This window comes from Neomonachus schauinslandi, chromosome 7, assembly GCF_002201575.2.
Source record: "Neomonachus schauinslandi chromosome 7, ASM220157v2, whole genome shotgun sequence".
In the NCBI taxonomy this organism is placed as follows: Eukaryota; Metazoa; Chordata; class Mammalia; order Carnivora; family Phocidae; genus Neomonachus; species Neomonachus schauinslandi.
Window position 1 is genome coordinate 12399780 of NC_058409.1, and position 19352 is coordinate 12419131.

General features: G+C 36.7%; 1 protein-coding gene across 3 annotated transcripts in view; it reads left to right on the forward strand.

The window, feature by feature from the left end:
* The window catches only part of DMXL1 (Dmx like 1), a 135889-nt gene that overhangs the window by 32487 nt on the left and 84050 nt on the right, over window positions 1-19352 (forward strand). For all 3 annotated transcript variants that reach the window (XM_021702213.2, XM_021702214.2, XM_044917059.1), the window contains exons 8-17: window positions 2986-3175; window positions 4989-5157; window positions 8686-8898; window positions 9736-9989; window positions 10101-10785; window positions 10876-10997; window positions 13346-13435; window positions 13516-13618; window positions 16270-16389; window positions 16689-16910. In XM_021702213.2, the coding sequence (XP_021557888.1) occupies window positions 2986-3175; window positions 4989-5157; window positions 8686-8898; window positions 9736-9989; window positions 10101-10785; window positions 10876-10997; window positions 13346-13435; window positions 13516-13618; window positions 16270-16389; window positions 16689-16910 (2168 nt within the window). The remainder of the gene's footprint in view (window positions 1-2985; window positions 3176-4988; window positions 5158-8685; window positions 8899-9735; window positions 9990-10100; window positions 10786-10875; window positions 10998-13345; window positions 13436-13515; window positions 13619-16269; window positions 16390-16688; window positions 16911-19352) is intronic.

The following is a 19352-nucleotide window of genomic DNA, read 5'->3' on the forward strand; positions in this document are numbered from 1 at the left end:
AGTGGTGTGGACAATCTATTGTTAGCAAAAGCCTACTTCACTTTGAGAACGATTGCTCCAGTACCCCTGAGATCATTGCCCACATATATAAAAATCTGTTTAGAATATAATGAGCTGTGGCATATGTTAATTCTCCTTTTAAAAGTTGTAAATGGCCCCAATAAAAGTAACTGTCATCGCAAACCATGAAGATTACATTATTTTAGAGGCTGATTTCTTCTGATACAGGCAAGTGTTTTCATTGCACATGGTTAGACCACAAGAGTACTAAAAAAAGAGATTTATGAAGTATTGTATCTTTTGAGAGAGGACAGTCACATCTGTTACTGACCTAGTTCACGCAGGATTGGTACAGGTGATCACAGTGGAGGCGGAAGTAGATGCCTTACACTGGGCGGTTACAAATGCCTGATAACACCAGTGAGACGTACCAGTTCTGTTCCTGGCTGTGTTCATTTTATCTCTGCCAACTAAGTTCTGCAGCATAAGGAACTGTGGTATAGAACTAGAATTTTCTGTTTGATAGAGTATCTTGTAGAGGTCTCAAGAATTTTACTTTTGGTCCATGTCCTTTAAGAACCAGCTGATCTCGGGGCGCCTGCGTGGCTCAGTCGTTAAGCGTGTTAAGCGTCTGCCTTCGGCTCAGGTCATGATCCCAGGGTCCTGGGATCGAGTCCCACATCGGGCTCCCCGCTCTGCGGGAAGCCTGCTTCTCCCTCTCCCACTCCCCCTGCTTGTGTTCCCTCTCTCGCTGTGTCTCTGTCAAATAAATAAATAAAATCTTTTAAAAAAAAAAAGAACCAGCTAATCTCCCCGAGCTCTTCTAGATTTCATTTTTGCTTTACCAGCTGCCCGCAGGTATATGGTGGGAAGGCTGACCCTTTCTCATGAGAATGACAGAGATCCTGTCAAAATCAAAAACCATTGCTCTTTCTGATACGGCGTTTTCACTGGGCTTACAGGTGCTTTGTTTTTCGCATGAAATTAAGATACTTAGCCAAATGGTAATACTTGGTGCAAGGTACCACTGCTCGAGAGAGAAGAATGGGGAAGTGTTTGTAATGAGCATATACTTCTTCACTAAACACTGATGAATGTAGGATAAATTGGGAGGTTTGTTATACCCTCCCCAAAACATCCGAAAAGTTAGTTCTAGACGGCTAGTTTCAAAACCATCTTAGCCTGTTACATCAAGATAGGACAGGTGTTGCACACTTACCATCACCTGGTTGTCTTTCATAGGGTTATAGCTTTCTTTTGAGGGAGGGAACAGTTATACCTAAATATGATATGCCATTGAAGACAAAATCAGGTACCCTGATAAGGAAGGAAGGGAGGTATTGCCAGAGAAATGCCTCAGACAGAGCAGGGTATCTCTTCCCTGCTCTCCTTAAATTACCTGGGAGCTGCTTGTACTGATTGTAAGTATCCTGAGGGGAGTCACCTGGGGCTGCCCTCACTCCCAGGTCAGAGCCCTCTCCAGGCTTCCACGTTGTGCTGCTTTCTTGCTTGTTTTGTTGCTTTTGCCTCTTCTGATTGCTGTCTATTCATTCCTTCAGTCTACTACCTTCTGCCCTTCCTTCATAAGCCTGTCCTTTCTGCCAGTCACAGATGGGCACCGTGAACCTTCAGCTTTCCATATTGCCTTTTGATGTATTTTCTTCTTTTTCTGATTGCCTACTTTTAATCTCCTGTCACCTCCTGTGTGTATGTGAATGTGCTAGAGAGATGCGGAGAGAAGGCAGGAGGTAGGAAGTCAGAAGGGGAGAGAGAAAAAGTGAAGACAGAGGGAAAGACATGAGGGCAGGGAAAGGAGGGAGAAACAGGATTGAGAAAGGAAAGGAGGAGAAGGGGCCCCAGCACGTGGGGAGAGGTGGAAAGGGAGAGTGGCCTGGAGAGGCTGAGAAACAGCCCTTGGGGGGGAGAGCACAGAGGGAGGGAGGCTCAGTGAATGGGAAGGGAAGAAAGTCAGGAGAGTAGGCAGAGGAAGGGGTGAGGAAGGGAGAGGTGAGAGCAGAGGAGGGAAGCTGAAGGGGAGAGCAACCCACACAAAACATGCTGGTTCCCTTTTTCTTCCCCTTTGTTAGAGAGCTTTTTTTAATCAAGCAGATATGTTTAACAAAGTGACTACTACAGAATATTTTTATTTCCTTTTTATTTTTCTTTAACTTATGAGTTATTTGATAGAAGCCTTGTACTGATTGTTCTTTTTAAATCTGATATGTTTGAATATGTGTCTACTATGGGATACTGTGACTTCTTTTTCTTTCTTTCCTCTTTTTTTTTTTTTTTTGATGAGTTACCCAATAAAAGGTAGTCTTTGTTGATGGGGATTCAACCTTTGAGCTCCTGATGCTTATGGGTTTTATTAATATGTATGTAATTGATCTTGCTTTTATTTTGTGACTGGAAAGACTGAATTCACTAGAAGTCAAGAATAAGGAAGGAGGTGGCTAGTAATTATTTTATCATGATTTTTCTATTCATGTAATCACTGCTTTTTGCAAATGTTAAGCAAGGAGAGAATAAGTGTACTAAATAGTGTAACTTGTTACTGACTAGTGTGCATGTAGCTTTACAGAAAGTAAAAACGAAGCATTATGAAGAAATCCGAATGGTAACCATCCACTGAGTAAATCAGAATATTTTAAAAGAAGATGTAGGTTTTTTCCTTGCTTATTAACTGAAGGATTATGGCATTGTTTCAGTCTTTGTTCTTTGGCTGTAAGAAGACTCTTAAGATTCTTAAAATAAGAACTACTAAATTCTAGGCAGAAAAGAAATGGGTTAGCAGGTATTTGCTGTGATGAAATCAAATACCCACTCAATTTTAATGGTTTTGACTAAATACATTGCATAAATGTATATGGACATTTTCGTCATCGGTACCTTTGTTGTGGGCATTTAATTAATTACAGAAGCACTGTAGAATGTTATATTGTGTGAGATTTATATTTTTGCCTCTAAAATCTTTTTATTCCTCAGGGCTTCTGTATGTAATGTATTGTTGACTTGCTGCAAAGATAATGTATGTCGTCTTTGGGTAGAGACATTTTTACCAAATGATTGTTTGCTATATGGAGGTGACTGCAACCATTGGGCGGAACCAATTAATTTAACAAATAACTTCAGAAGAAATGCTTCCAGTAAAGAACGAGTTCAAAATGCTTTAGATGTAAGTGTTTTTGTTAGATGTTATTTCCTACAAGTTTTAAAACGTTTTGTACATTGCCTATTTTGTAACATTCATCCTAATTAATATTCAAAATTATATGGTTAGTTATGAAAAAATATATATTAGAAAAACAATTCTCAGAAAACTTTCTGTTTTATTTGGTTCAAAAAATATGCTGAAGTATTTCAGAGCATAAAACTACTTATAATTATGAAGTTAATCTTAGGTTAACTGATGGTAACAAAAGGAAGATTACACTTAGCTAAAATAACAAATGAAAATCTGAAAATGCAAAGATTTGACTGTAAAAATAATTTATATTTTTATTTTGTTTAGAGGTTGGGGTGTTTTGTCCTGTCATAATTACAGGAATGATTTGAATAGTTTTATCAGATTCTGTTCTAGATTTGTTATCTTTAGAACCTTCTGGAACTTGAAGTTTTTTGTTTTGTTTGTTTTTTGTGGGTTTTTTATTTTTGTTTTTGTTTTTGAGAGAGCGAGAGAGTATGGTGGGGCAGGGTGCAGAGGGAGAGGGAGAGAGAGAATCCTCAGCAGGCTCCATGCCCAGCATGGAGCCTGACCAGGGGCTCAATCTCATGACCCTGAGATAATGACCTGAGCTGAAATCAAGAGTCTGACACTCAACTGACTGAGCCACGCAGGTGCCCCTTGAAGTATTTATTTTACTGATTAGTGTAGAAAGTAAAAGTAAATTTTTGATGTTTAGATTAATTGAACATACACCAATAATACAGATTCTTATTTTCTTGATATGGAAAACAGAAAGTGATCTAAAAGTGATTTGTCTTTGAATGCTTTGTATGATTATGGAAAAACTATTTGTCAAATTTGGAGAGTATTCTCAGGGCTCAGAATATAATTAAATATATATTGCCTGGAGACTTACAACTGATAGAATGGTTATGTGTAATAATAGCTGAAAGAGATTCTTGACTAGGAATGAAGACTCTCATTCTGTGTTTAGGTGACCTTGTGTTCTGTAGAAACTATTTTATCATATGAAAGATGAGAATAAACAAATATCAGCACTCTGCCTTATGGGTCAAATGAAGTGATCTCTGTGAAAAAGCTTCATGAATCAGCCATGATACTTGAAATATCATCTTAATGTATGATGTCAATATTGTTCAGTGCTTTATCGTCATAAGGAGTAAACTGGACACAAAGGAGACAGTATGCATAGAGACATCATTATCCACAGACACATTGTTGTGAACTTTTGTTTTATGAAAGTAATTATCAGAAAAATAAACAAAATAAAAATTGCGAAGTATTGTGTGATGGTTGAAAGAAGTTAGGCAGTTTAGGTCTAAGCTTATTCTTCAGATTTCAGATTTCCTGCACAAAAGTACTGAAAGATGTTTGTATATATAAACTCATCTGAAATAGAGTATATATGAAATAAGTCAGAGTAAGGCAGATACCATATGCTTTCACTCATATGTGGAATTTAAGAAACAAAAGAAATGAACAAAGAAAAAAAGAGACAAAAAAACTGAAGAGATGGTTACCAGAGGGTGGGGGGATGGGTGAAATAGGTGATGGGGATTAAGAGCACACTGAACCATGATGAGCACTGAATAATGTATAGAATTGTGGAATCACTATATTGTATGCCTCAAACTAATGTAATGCTGTTAATTATACTGGAATTAAAAATGAGCTAATTAAAATGGAAAAATGAAATAGAGAATAATGTCTGAAAATCATTTTGTAGCCCATATATATACATTTATATATATATGCTTATGACATTATAGCCACTGGTGTTACTTTGTGTTTATTGGTACAGGTAAATCTGAGACATTTTCGCAGAGGTCGGAGGAGATCACTTGCTGTTGTAGCGCATACCGGATACCTGCCACACCAGCAGGACCCTCATCATGTCCACAGAAATGCTCCGCTGCATGCCAACGCACTTTGCCACTTTCATATTGCCGCCAGCATCAACCCAGCCACGGGTAATAGAACACTGTTCAACAACTGTTCTTGGACTTGAGTAAATTAATTTTATAGCAGAGACATTTTACTTCTAGTTTTGAATAAGTAAAAAATTGAAGGTAACTTACTTATCTAACTTTTCATTATAGCCAGCCAGCTCACTGATTACTTAAACATAGGTTTTTGTTTACTTGTTTGCTTTTTAAAGCTATGATTTGGTTTCTGATTAAGATCTTAATAAGTCATTTGAGATTCTTAGTTTATTCAAAAGTTGAGATTTGAGCTAATACTTCACAGGTTAACACCATAGAATAGTATTTTGTTAACTATTGTATAGTTCTTAAAATAAAACCGTTGTGTAGGGATGCCTGGGTGGCTCAGTCGGTTAAGCGTCTGCCTTCGGCTCAGGTCATGATCCCGGGGTCCTGGGATCGAGCCCCGCATCAGGCTCCCTGCTCAGCGGGGAGCCTGCTTCTCCCTCTGCCACTCCCCCTGCTTGTGTTCCCTCTCTCGCTGTGTCTCTCTCTGTCAAATAAATAAATAAAATCTTTAAAAAATAAATAAAACCATTGTGTCTAATGCTTGATCTTAGGTGGTCTTCCAGAAATAAGGCAGAAATATGTAGAAGTTATAACTGGAAAAATTAAGAAACTTACCTCAGTAGTCAAATATGTACTATTAGATTTAAAAAATCTAGAATATCTGGATCTATCTATGAACTTGAAGATTTAAAGTGCTCATCTTTCAGTAAATGTTTTCTGTGAGTTTAAAAAAAACAGGTGGTCAGATTTGGGGTCTTTAAAGAGGAACCTTAGAGTATTACTGGGAAAAAGATTAAAAACAGTATTTGCACATGATAAATAACAGAAAGTGGAAAGTGAAAGCCTCTTTTCACCTCTGCCCGACTCTAGTTGTTCTCCCCTGAGATAACCACTATTGAGTTTTTGTATATTTGGAGATACTCTTACGCATGAAGTAAGCATAACCTATTTTTTTTACTCCATTTCTTTATTTTTTTAAATTTATTTTTTATTTAAATTCAGTGAACATACAGTGTATTATTAGTTTCAGAGGTAGAGTTCAGTGATTCATCAGTCTTACATAATACCCAGTACTCATTGCATCACGTGCCCTCCTTAATATTCATCACCCAGTTATCCCATCCCCCCATCCCTCTCCCCTGTAGCAACCCTCAGTTTGTTTCCTATTGTTAAGAGTATCTTACGGTTTTTCTCCCTGGATTTGCAGTACTATTACATTCTTCAAGGAAACAGCAATAAATGTGGTTCATTAGTTACCTGAATCAAAGACAGAAATGTTTTGGTAAGTTAAGGGTAGAGATACTTCCACTAGGAATAAAAAGTGCTTGCTAATTTTCTTGGCTTTTATTTGGTTAACAACAGTCCCAGCTCTAAAAGAATCCATGAGCCAAGAAAATGAAAGGGGACGATATTGAACTGTTTTTAGGAAAACCTTATATAAGCTTGGGAAATACCCTTACCTTTATCAAAAAACATACACTGGCAGTGCTTGTAATACCCAGAGGCAGCTCTGAGACTACTGGTGTTGTTGTGAAAGTCTCTTCTGAATAAAGGACAACATTTTGAGAATAAAGAAAGCTTGGTTTCTTACCTTTAGTGGAAAAGGCTGAGGGGTTACAGAAAAATAAACCCTGAGTTCCAATGTAGCACCTCCCTGACGACCTTCCAATAAGGAAAACTCTAAAATCTTTCTTTAGCTAATAGGACCTTAAGGAAAATCCATATACGTAGAACAAATCAAAGCAGAATAATATCAGTAGCAGCTAGATTAGACACTGTGGAGATCTCCTTTCCCTAAGTTAGACCTTTAGGAATGACCTTTCTGGATGCTGTGTTTCTTGTTCAAGGCCAAACTTTCAGACAGAGCTTCACTTATTTGCCCATCAATAGAAATAGAGGAGAGGAGCTCCTAAGAGCATGTTCTTTTAATTCTAGTTCTTATACCCTTTCCCTGAAGATCTCTCGTAAAAAATGGCTTTTTTTTTTTTTTAAGATTTTATTTATTTATTTGACAGAGAGAGAGACACAGTGAGAGAGGGAAAAAAATGGCTTTAATAAAATTCCTTGAGGTCAGAAGATAGAAGAAATTTAAGGTTCCTTTTACAGAGAATGCTGCTGCTAAAAACCTGCATTAACCTCGCCTCTCCTTCTTGCGTATTGAACACGTAGGCCTGTGGTCTCTTAGAGGCATCGCTGATCTTTTTTGTGTTGAATGTAACTTGAAAATCAGAACATCATACTGAATAGGATTCTTGAGGGCACTCTTTGGTTCCCTGGCACTAATGTATATCCACCTAGGGATAATAGGATTGGCAGTACGGTCCCTCAGGACTTTTACTGAGTGTTTGGTCTGTGCCAACCAAATAGCAACTAGAGATAGTGGTAGGAACTGAAGGTATAGTGGTGTTGGAAACTGGTGTGATCCTTGCTCTCCTGAAGCCTATTGTTAGGAAGGGGATAGATAAATACTAATCAAATAATTACAGTAATGAATGTGCATTTATAAACAGAGCTCGGATTGGATTGGATATATCTATCAACTCTTAGAACTTGCCTCCAACAGAAGGGATAGGGGAAAGGTTCTTTTATGCTTTCCTTTATCATCCATCCCCTATAATACTGTTTTTCATTGGTGTCTAACAATTGATACCTTGTTCGAACAGGTAATTAAGTCACATTATTTCTCTTCTCCTTTAAAAACAAAAATCAATAAATTTGTTTGTGGAAAATAGTTTACCTTCCCTGAATCCATTTTAGCCTTTACTGTTCAGCAGATACCAGCATGATCTAGTTTATATTTGATTTAATATGATAGACAAACTTTTTTTCACCTCTCTATTAGTTAGGGATTATCATTTGTCACAATTTACTCTGAATTTATACTTTAGTATACTTAATTTAGCAATTAGATGAAAAATAATACCAAGAAAGAATTTTTTTTTTTTACCTGGTTTTGTCTTGAATGCCTTTCTTGAGTGTAAGATGGGGATCTCAGTTTCTACTTTCCAACTTGAATCTTGATGCTAATAAATTGGCATTATCTAGCTTAGAGTTAGGTAGGTCATTTAAAAATTTAAGTTAAAAAGTCGTTAAAATAGAGGTAAATAAGTCACATTCCTTTACATATTGATGGCATTTTTCTTGGAGAAATTTTTAAGGAGACTTTCCTCTTAACATGTCTACAAATTACAGATTTATTTCTTAATGAGAATATTTTTTGAACTAAAGAAAATCTCTGTATATGTATGTATAGATAAATTACAGTCTGTGACCTAGAATATAGAATTGTTTACCTTTATAATAGTTATGTTAAATTTACCATTTTAAAAGCTCTTATCATTAATAATAACCGTGGCAAACATTGTATTGGGAATCTTACTTAAAATCTAGTTTAGAGGTTTAAAAATAAATGTAACAGTGGTAAAAATAGGAGACGTGTACGTTCTGATTGCTGGAATGATCGAAATATTAATTGTGTGTTAAGTGTTTTGTTGTTGTTCTTAACAGACATTCCACTTCTCCCTTCTATCACATCTCTAAGTCTAAGTGAAAATAATGAGAAGAGCGGGCCTTTTGTGGTACACTGGCTGAACAATAAAGAGTTGCATTTTACTTTGTCCATGGAAGTCTTTCTACAGCAACTCAGAAAAAGTTTTGAACAACCGTCTTCTGAGGCCAGTGTAGAAGACTCTAATCAGGCAGATGTAAAATCTGATGAAGGTAAGGCTTTAAGAAGGATAAAAAAAATGTTAAGTTTTATTGACAATAGCTAAGATTTTTATATTGGCGTAACACTAGCTACTAGCTTCGGAAACTCAAAATTGCAGTGGCTTAATACAACTTTGGACTAGCTCAGTTAATAATCCAGTGTTGGTGTTCCTGTTCCCGGTGGCTTGCTTTTACTGGTTGATGCAGGCTCAGGATTCTCCATGCCTATGCTTCCGTCAGCCCCTAAGGCCTTGCTACTTGAAGGACTGTCTGTGGCCTAGTAGCATTATTACCTGGGAGCTTGTTAGAAATTACCTATACATTGAAGGAAATCTGGAAATTGGACACTGTAAATGTATTCCTTTAAAATAGTTTCTTTAAGGTGTCATATCAGTTATAAGTGCAAGTACCTAGAGCATCTCTAGTGTAGCTGACTCAGGTTTTAAAAAATCCAATAATGTGAAGAAAGTACAAATTACACTCCAATAATATATTTGAATAATTCACCCCAGAATTATAGACCCAATTCTGCCTTCTTCATTGAGAAAAACTAAGGTCCAGGGAAGTAGTATGTTTTACTTCTGAGTAAATTGTGGTACAACCAGTGTACCTATTCTCCAGTCCAGTAATTGTCCTCTACCATTAATCCACTGACTCAGTCCTATAGGCCGTCTGACTGCTGAGTTAACTCTAATGGCCTTATATCCCTGGAGCGAAGTTATTTTTAAAGGGGAGCCAATTTCTTGTTTATTTGAAAGCTATTATGTTTTTCATCTTGAATGCATTTACAAAGATATTCCTTAATAGCTTGATTGTATTTACTTGGTTCATGAATTCTTTTGCTTATAGAAATGGATGATGGTGTGGATGATCTGAAAATAAATCATGAAAAGAAGGAATTGGGCAGTGATAAAATGGTACCAAATTCAAGTTTTGTACCGTTACCATCAGCTGCCATTGATCATCAGATTGAAGTACTTCTGTCTGAATGGAGTAAAAATGCAGACATGCTATTCAGTATTCATCCCATGGATGGCTCTTTGCTAGTTTGGCATGTGGATTGGCTGGACGAATACCAGCCTGGTATGTTTCGTCAAGTCCAGGTACTATTATTATGATCTCGGGAGAGCTGCTTCTTATTAAATGTGGGTACAGTTTTGTAATACTTCTTTGTATTATTTCATATGTTCTGATGCTTACTTTCTTAATTCTAGGTGTCCTTTGTTTCCAGAATTCCTGTAGCTTTTCCCACAGGTGATGCGAACTCTCTCTGTAAAAGCATAGTGATGTATGCCTGCACCAAGAATGTTGACTTGGCTATTCAGCAAGGGAAACAGAAACCTTCTAGCCTCACACGGTCTACATCAATGCTTATCTCTTCCGGCCACAGTAAATCAACTAATAGTTTAAAATTAAGTATTTTTACCCCTAATGTTATGATGATTTCAAAGCACGCTGATGGCTCTCTGAATCAGTGGCTGGTCAGTTTTGCTGAAGAATCTGCTTTTTCTACAGTTCTCAGTATTTCTCACAAATCTAGATACTGTGGTCATCGCTTTCATCTTAATGATTTAGCTTGCCACTCCGTATTACCATTATTGCTGACAACGTCACACCATAATGCACTAAGGACACCAGATGTTGATAACCAGAAGCAACCTTGTGATCCTATAAATACTGAAGAATGTTCTTTGGCACAACAGAATAAAAGCAGCGTTGATGTGACATTTCAGGATCCCAATGCAGTTTATAGTGAGCTTATTCTTTGGAGGGTTGATCCAGTTGGGCCATTGTCTTTTTCTGGAGGTGTTTCTGAGCTTGCCCGGATTAATTCTCTACATGTTTCTGCATTTTCCAATGTGGCATGGCTGCCCACTCTTATACCCAGTTACTGTCTAGGTAAGCTTTCTGATTTTTATTTAAGAAATTTAGATTTTCTGGTATCATCATTTCAGGGTTCAATTTTAAATGTTTGTGAATACTTTCTAGGTGCATACTGCAACTCTCCTAGTGCATGCTTTGTAGCAAGTGATGGGCAATATCTGAGATTATATGAAGCTGTTATTGATGCCAAGAAACTTCTGTATGAGCTTTCCAATCCTGAAATTTCTGTAAGTAAATAGCTTTTAAAATTAAGTGTATAGTATGAGGTTTTTAGATACTTAATTTATACTTTTTGGGCATGTTCTAGAATTGTGACCTATAATTTGTAATAAAAAGACGTGTATTTTCTAGTTACTTTATTTTTTTCACATTTGCAATGTACCATTACAGCGATTTTTAGCTTCTTTAAAAAGAAACCATTTCTTTCATTCATTCCAAAAACAGAGTCTAGTGTCATACAATATATGTTTCTCTAATGCTTCTTTGCTCAAGGATAAATGAGGACTACTGGCAGTATAAATGTGGAAGTTACGTTGGTTCATCTGCAGTTTTTTTCAAGGCGATGGGAGCTGGAGTAACAGCAGTAGAATTATTATCTTGAGAATCAAGGAAGAAAAAAGCTCTCAGCTTGGTTGCAGTACAGTCAGGAGTCCTTGCAACACCATCGCAAAGCCTTTGTCTTGTGACGGGCGGCACTTCTTCCTGTGCACAGCTAATAGCAACCCACCGTCTGCATTGTCTTAGCACCTCCAGCAAGCTACTATCTCCACTCTTCGTCTTGGTGTTTTTAAATATCCCTTACCTTCAGCCATGCTGAGCTTCTTGTTCAGGGGATTCAAGCCATCTCAGCTACCAGTTAATGTTTTTGTTAATGTTCTGGTTTTACAGCTGCACAAGTGTCAGTGGTCTGCCCCAATCCTATCTTTCCCTGAGTTATTTTTAATGTGTGTTTTTTTCAGAATGCAAGGTTTTTCAAAAACACATATAATAGTGTTATAGTAGAAACATATATTTATTGAGGGCCTTCTATTTTTCAGGTAGTATTTAAGTGCTGGGAATTGAGATGTGAAGAGAACACACAAATCTGAGATTACATTCTAGTGAAAGGGGTATAGAAAAAAAGGTAAAAATATATTAATAAATAGTATAGAGAGAAACCATGTTGTACAAGGGAATGCCACATAAGGTGCTGATCAGAAAAAGCCTCACAGGAAGGGTACCATTTGAGTAAGGACCTGCAGGAAATGAAGGATATGGATGTGGATATTTAGAGTATTTTAGGAAGAGAAACAGCCGGGCATGTTTGGTATATAAAGGAGCAGCAAGGAGGACATTGTGGCCGGGGCAGAGTAAGTGAGGTGAAGAGTAGTCGGGGATAAAGGTAGAAAATTAGCCTAGCCAAATCTTACAAGCCCTTCTGGGCCATTGTGGTAACTTTGGCTTTTACTGTGAATAACATAGAAACCATTGAAGACAGTGCCAAATTGATATGCTCTCACTTAGGTTTTGAAAGGATCTCTGGCTGCTGAATAAATCAGACATGGGACAAGAAGTGGCTTCACAGTAGTCCGGGAGAGAATCAAGGGGCCATAGAGTGGTAGCAAGTGGTAGTGGTAAAGATGATAAAATTGGTCACATCTGGATGTGCTTTGAACATTGAATAGGCAGGATTGGACTGGATGTGGGGCTTGTATGAGAAGAAGAGGATGCTCCCTCATGTTTGTGTGTGAGCACAAGGAAGAATAGAACGACTGAGTGAAGCTGGGAAGAATGTCTAAGAGGCTGATTTTGAAGAGCAGGTGGATTTGAGAGCCTGGTGTTGAACATGTTAATTTCGAGATGACTGTTTGACACCCAACAGACGTAGTATGCTCGTCTGTAGTTTAGAGGGGGTCTGATCTGAAGGCATGAGATAAGTAGCTGTCAGAGTATGAATTTAAAGGTGTGGGGCTAGATGAGACCACGGAAGGAAAGTAGAAGTGATAGGATTGAACCCTGGGGCATCCCACTGTTAAAAGTGGGGTGAATGTGGTACATAGTGGAAGGCAGTGAGGACAGTTATTTCAAGAAGGGAGTGATCACTAGAATCAAAGGCTGCTGCCCATAGACAAAGTGTGATGAAGACCGAATTTAACAATGTGACCTTGACTAAGTCAGAGCAGTCAGGACATAGGTAGCTTGAGAAATCAGCATACATAAATAGTGTAGCAACATGTTTCTTAAGTTCCATCTTTCTCACCTCAAAATTAATGCCTAAAAAGCATTGATTCTTAGAACATTTCTGTGACATTGAAGTCAGTCTTCCACATTTATGGATGTAAAATATTCTTCCCCCTAACAATTACCATGCCTTGCTTTTGTTCCTCTCTGCATCGACTGACCCATGACTCTTACTCATTCCTCTGTAATGAATAGTAAGGTAAAGTCCTCGAATGTTTATAATGAAAGCAACTTGTGAACTTATTTAGCCCTACTTGAACTTATTATTTATCTACTATGAAATTTTATATTGTTTATTAATTATTTTTTAATTTAATTGTTTAATAAAGGAGATATCCACTTTTTTTAAAAACAGAAATATGTTGGTGAAGTGTTTAACATCGTAAGTCAGCAGTCAACAGCCAGGCCAGGATGCATTATCGCATTAGATCCCATTACCAAACTTGTAAGTATCATTTTTCTGGCCACTCAGCATTAGGTAAATAACATATATGTCAACTTATGTTGGTGTTTATTTACATTCAGCAAGGCAGAAAAACCCAGCTGCTTCATGTTTTTCAAGAAGATTTCATTTTGAATAACCTTGAGAAGAAAAGTCTGGGAAAAGACAGAATATTACCTGATGCAGGTAAAGAATAGTTTTTTTTATGTAATGAGAAATATTACGTAGAGTACATTAAACAGTAAATAAAGATAAGTTGATATAATGTTTCATATCATCTATGTGAACTTAAAATTTTCCTGTGTAGGTTTGTGATGTTATTTACCATATACATACCAGTAGTTTTTTATTCTTTGATTTTTCTTTTTTAAGATTTTTGTTTATTTATTTATTTGAGAGAGAGGGAGAGCAGGAAAGAGAGAGCACGAGCAGGGGGAGCAGCAGGCAGAGGCAGAGGGAGAAGCAGGCTCCCCACTAAACGTGGAACCCAATGCGGGGCTCAATCCCAGGACCCCGGGATCATGACCTGAGCCGAAGGCAGACGCTCAACTGACTGAGCCACCCAGGTGCCCAGTAGTTTTTTATTCTTAAACCAGGAAATAAACATGAAAAAATTAAAGGGGTTTGTCAATTATATTTTTTAAAAAGCATAATAGAGATGTTTTTTATTAGTAGTATGTGAGTACTCTTTGCATGGATATAGTCCTGCACTAACGTTAGGTTTGGATAATACAGATGCCTGACCTTTTAGAAATCTACAATTTAAAGCAGTAGCTTAAAACTTCAAGTTATAATTTAAAGACAAAAGTGTTTTAATTAATACTTCTATAGTTAAACATTTAAAAAAATTAAACTCCTCCACTAAAAATTAACTGTTATTTTATAGAGAGGAAAACAGAGCAAAATGAAGCTCACATCTCTTGGTCATCAGTTTTAATTACAGAGCCAAACCAAACTGAGAAATGTCTTTCCTTAAAAATGAACCATACAGTTTGTGCCTGGTGCTTTTAAAAGTCCATTATTAATACTATTTTCACTCTGTATTTGTTCCAGATTGTTTTTCTTACTTCTCTTATACTCTTAATTCCACGTGTTTCTGGTTTTCTTTTCCTTTGAGGTTTGCACTGTTATGTTGAATGTCTAATTTCTTACCACTGTTTTCACTTAGTCATTTTCCCTGAGAATTTGTGAACTGTGCAAAACACAGTGTTTTGGTAAGCTCTGAATATAATGATGGAAAGATACTGAAAGTGGAAAATAAAAATGTCAGGTACAGGATAAAGGGCTATTTATATCAATAAAGTGTTCTTTATTTTTCCTTTTTTATATTGAAATATTAACATTAATATTTTTAAGGTTTTTTTTTAAGTCTCTTTAAGGTTTTTTTAAAGAGATTACTCTCTTATACTTTAGGTGGAGTTTTGTTGTGATCTTAAATCTATTCTAGCATTTTCTTTTCTAGTATTCTTCAATTTTTAATTTATTTTTTTCTCTTTAAAACAATATTTTTCCTAGTTTTTCTTAAAATATCTCGGGAATTCTTACTGACTTTTACTCAAAAACTGTTATCTTCATTATCAGAGTTTTCCAGAAAACTCCAGAAAGTATAATGTGTTCATTTCTAATTATCAAGAACCAAAGAAACGTTTCACAAATACTTTCATTATTAGGACATTCTTTCTTGTTAGTAAAATTATCAGAAATAGATCGATCTCTGATCTTTTATCTTTAGTCATAATCCCTTATCCTCTCCTTCCTCTTAATTCTTGTAATTTAAGTGCCTAACTCACCCAGAACATATTACCAAGGTTACCTTTTCATTTAGTTTCTTAACACAATACAACTTAAGATGTTTATGGTAATTTTTCTGATTTTTATATATTCTGTGATTATAGTTTTTAAAATTTTTCTTTACATAATTTCGTACATAGTGAAGACTAGTTTATAATTAAGAAAACTTGTTTATAATTAGTTTATAACTAATATATATAACTAGTTTATAATTAAGAAAACATTAAACCAAGTTAATTTTTTTTCAGGCAATAATGAGTCACTTTTTTTTTTTTTTTTTTTAGATGCAGTGTTTTTATTTTGAGCAGCTTGTGTGCTGCTTAAATGATGCAGTTTTGATTAAGAAAAGTTTTCTTAATGTGGTGAATGATGACAACTTTTATTTTGATTCTTAGATAAACTTCATTAATAGGTCATTCCATTATGGAAGTTATATACTTTGAAATATATTTGGCAATACAGTTTTAATCATGATACGTTGATTTAAAGTATCTGTCACATATGGGGCGCCTGGGTGGCTCAGTCGTTAAGCGTCTGCCTTCTGCTCAGGTCATGATCTCAGGGTCCTGGGATCGAGCCCTACATCGGGCTCCCCGCTCCGCGGGAAGCCTGCTTCTTCCTCTCCCGCTCCCCATGCTTGTGTTCCCTCTCTCGCTGTGGCTCTCTCTGTCAAATAAATAAAATCTTTATAAAAAATAAAATAAAATAAAAAATAAAGTATCTGTCACATAGTTCCCACCTGTTCAGAAATTTTCTTATGGTCTAACCTGTGTGAACAACGTGATAGTGATTACTGTGATATGTGACTTTTTTTAAGCCTGTCGATTCAGGGATGAAAAGCATAGCATACGTTTAATTGTTAAAATTTTAATTTAATACAAATTCATGTGATCAGAAAGTTGATTGCATTCCTTAATGCTACTTTGTATATAGAATTTTAGGTAAGAGTTTTTAATTTTTTAAAAATTCATTCATTTTTAACTTGGCATATTTAATAAGTTGTCTCATTTATCCGTGTTAATAGTGAAAAATATTAATACCAACAGGCAGCTCACCTAATGGATTTTCTGAGAAATTCTACCTAATTGTAATAGAGTATACCCAAGACAACCGTTCATTGTTACACATGTGGAATTTACATTTGAAGTCCATTCCTGTCTCATTGGGTGAGTCTTCTTTTTTTTTTTTTAATCTTTTGAACTTTAAGTAGGCTTAAATGAACAAATTATATATGGTTAGATAGTTCAGTACATATTTTTTAAACCTGTTCTTATTGAGTGAAAATAATTGTAGTTTTATTCAGTTAATTAAAAAAGCAAACAGATTCTCTGATTTTCTTTCAATAAAGAATCGTATTAATACGTTTTCTCATCCTTCATAAGGCTTTGGGATTATAAAATATAGCAGTTTTAATACTTACAGGGCTCCCCTCCCTGGTTTTTGGTTCTTTTCTTATGTTTTATAGATGAAAAAGTAGATACAAAAATATCTGAAGCAGTTTGGCAGCTGGAAGAACATTATTCTTCTTCTCCAGAGAAGATCGTATCTCCTTTTTCACAGAAGTATCAGGCTTGCAGAGCAAATCTCCAGAGTACCAGCAAGTTGACTCTGACTTCAGAAATGGTTTATAGCCAAGAGTTGAATTTGCCAGAAGGAGTTGAAATAATAAGTGTTAAGCCATCAGCAGGTTTGTAAAGTTTGTGAAAAGAGACTAATCAAACTTGATAATCCACAAATATTTAGTAAGGTATTTAAGAAGAGGCACAACTTCTGTTTGTAAATTCACATGGAAGCAGAAATGGAAACACTATTTTAAGTATCCTACATTGAAAACTTAAATAAATTCTCATTATGTTTTCAGATTATTCTGACATTTGTCAGCCAGTTGTAGTCTTAAATACTGATTTCCAAAACAAATTTTCATGATGTCTTTATGCAGTAAAACCCAGAGTTTCCTGGGCAGAGATAGTAACGAGGTTGTGCCTTATTTACCAACTTTGATAATACTGGTAGTGACTGCCTGGAGCTGTGTGCTCTGAAGGATTCTGAGTGTGTGGGTCCTGGTATATATTTATCATCTTTATCCTAGGGCAGTGGGTCTCAAAATGTGATCCCCAGACTGGCAGCATCAACATTATCTGGCACCTATTGTTAGAAATAAAAATTCTTGGGCTACCCCCAGGATTTACTGAATGACAAACCCTGGGGTGCACCTACCAGGCTGTTTTAACAAGGGTCCCACGTTTGGAATTGAACACAACAGATCACAAACCACAATTCTAGGGTATCAAGAAAACCAACACAAAATCCATCTTTTCATCACCCATTTCTTTGGTTTTTGTAGTCAGAGTGTGCATTTTTGTTTTTTTCTACTTCTCTGTCATTTTTTTGGACTGATGACTTTGAATACTTTTCAGTGCCATGTTATCAGGTACTTAATCTTTTTTAATTGGTGAAGTTAGCAGGAGTTGGGGTATTTTTTTTTTTTAGTTTATTTTTATTATGTTATGTTAATCACCATACATTACATCATTAGTTTTTGATGTAGTGTTCTATGATTCATTGTTTGCATACAACACCTAGTGTTCCATGCAGAACGTGCCCTCCTCAATATCCACAACCAGGCTAACCCATCCTCTCACTCCCCTCCCCCCAGATACCCCAGTTTGCCTTTCAGAGTCCACAGTCTCTCACGGTTCGTCTCCCCTTCTGATTTCCCCCTTCATTCTTCTCCTCCTGCTATCTTCTTCTTCTTCTTCTTTTTTTTTTTTTAACATATAATGTATTATTTGCTTCAGAGGTACAGATCTATGATTCAACAGTCTTGCACACTTCACAGCACTCACCATAGCACATACCCTCCCCAGTGTCTATCACCTAGCCACCCCATCCCTCCCGCCCCCCACTACTCCAGCAACCCTCTGTTTCCTGAGATTAAGAATTCCTCATATCAGTGAGGTCATATGATACATGTCTTTCTCTGATTGACTTATTTCGCTCAGCATAACACCCTCCAGTTCCATTCACGTTGTTGCAAATGGCAAGATCTCATTCCTTTTGATGGCTGCATAATATTCCATTGTATATATATACCACATCTTCTTCATCCATTCATCTGTCGATGGACATCTGGGCTTTTTCCACAGTTTGGCTATTGTGGACATTGCTGCTATAAACATCGGGGTGCATGTACCCCTTCGAATCCCTACATTTGTATCTTTGGGGTAAATACCCAGTAGTGCAATTGCTGGATCATATGGTAGCTCTATTTTCAACTTTTTGAAGAACCTCCATACTGTTTTCCAGAGTGGCTGCACCAGCTTGCATTCCCACCAACAGTGTAGGAGGGTTCCCCTTTCTCCGCATCCCCGCCAACATCTGTCGTTTCCTGACTTGTTAATTTGAGCCATTCTGACTGGTGTGAGGTGGTATCTCATTGAGGTTTTGCTTTGGATTTCCCTGATGCCGAGCAATGTTGAACACTTTTTCAGGTGTCTGTTGGCCGTTTGGATGTCTTCTTTGGAAAAATGTCTGTTCATGTCTTCTGCCCATTTCTTGATTGGATCGTTTGTTCTTTGGGTGTTGAATTTAAGAAGTTCTTTATAGATTTTGGATACTAGCCCTTTATCTGATATGTCATTTGCAAATATCTTCTCCCATTCTGTCGGTTGTCTTTTGGTTTTGTTGACTGTTTCCTTTGCTTTGCAAAAGCTTTTTATCTTGATGAAGTCCCAGTAGTTCATTTTTGCCCTTGCTTCCCTTGCCTTTGGCGATGTTTCTAGGAAGAAGTTGCTGCGGCTGAGGTCGAAGAGGTTGCTGCCTGTGTTCTCCTTTAGGATGTTGATGGACTCCTGTCTCACATTGAGGTCTTTCAACCATTTGGAGTCTATTTTTGTGTATGGTGTAAGGAAATGGTCCAGTTTCATTCTTCTGCATGTGGCTCTCCAATTTTCCCAACACCATTTGTTGAAGAGGCTATCTTTGTTCCATTGGACCTTCTTTCCTGCTTTGTCGAAGATTAGTTGACCATAGAGTTGAGGGTCCATTTCTGGGCTCTCTATTCTGTTCCACTGATCGATGTGTCTGTTTTTGTGCCAGTACCATACTGTCTTGATGATGACAGCTTTGT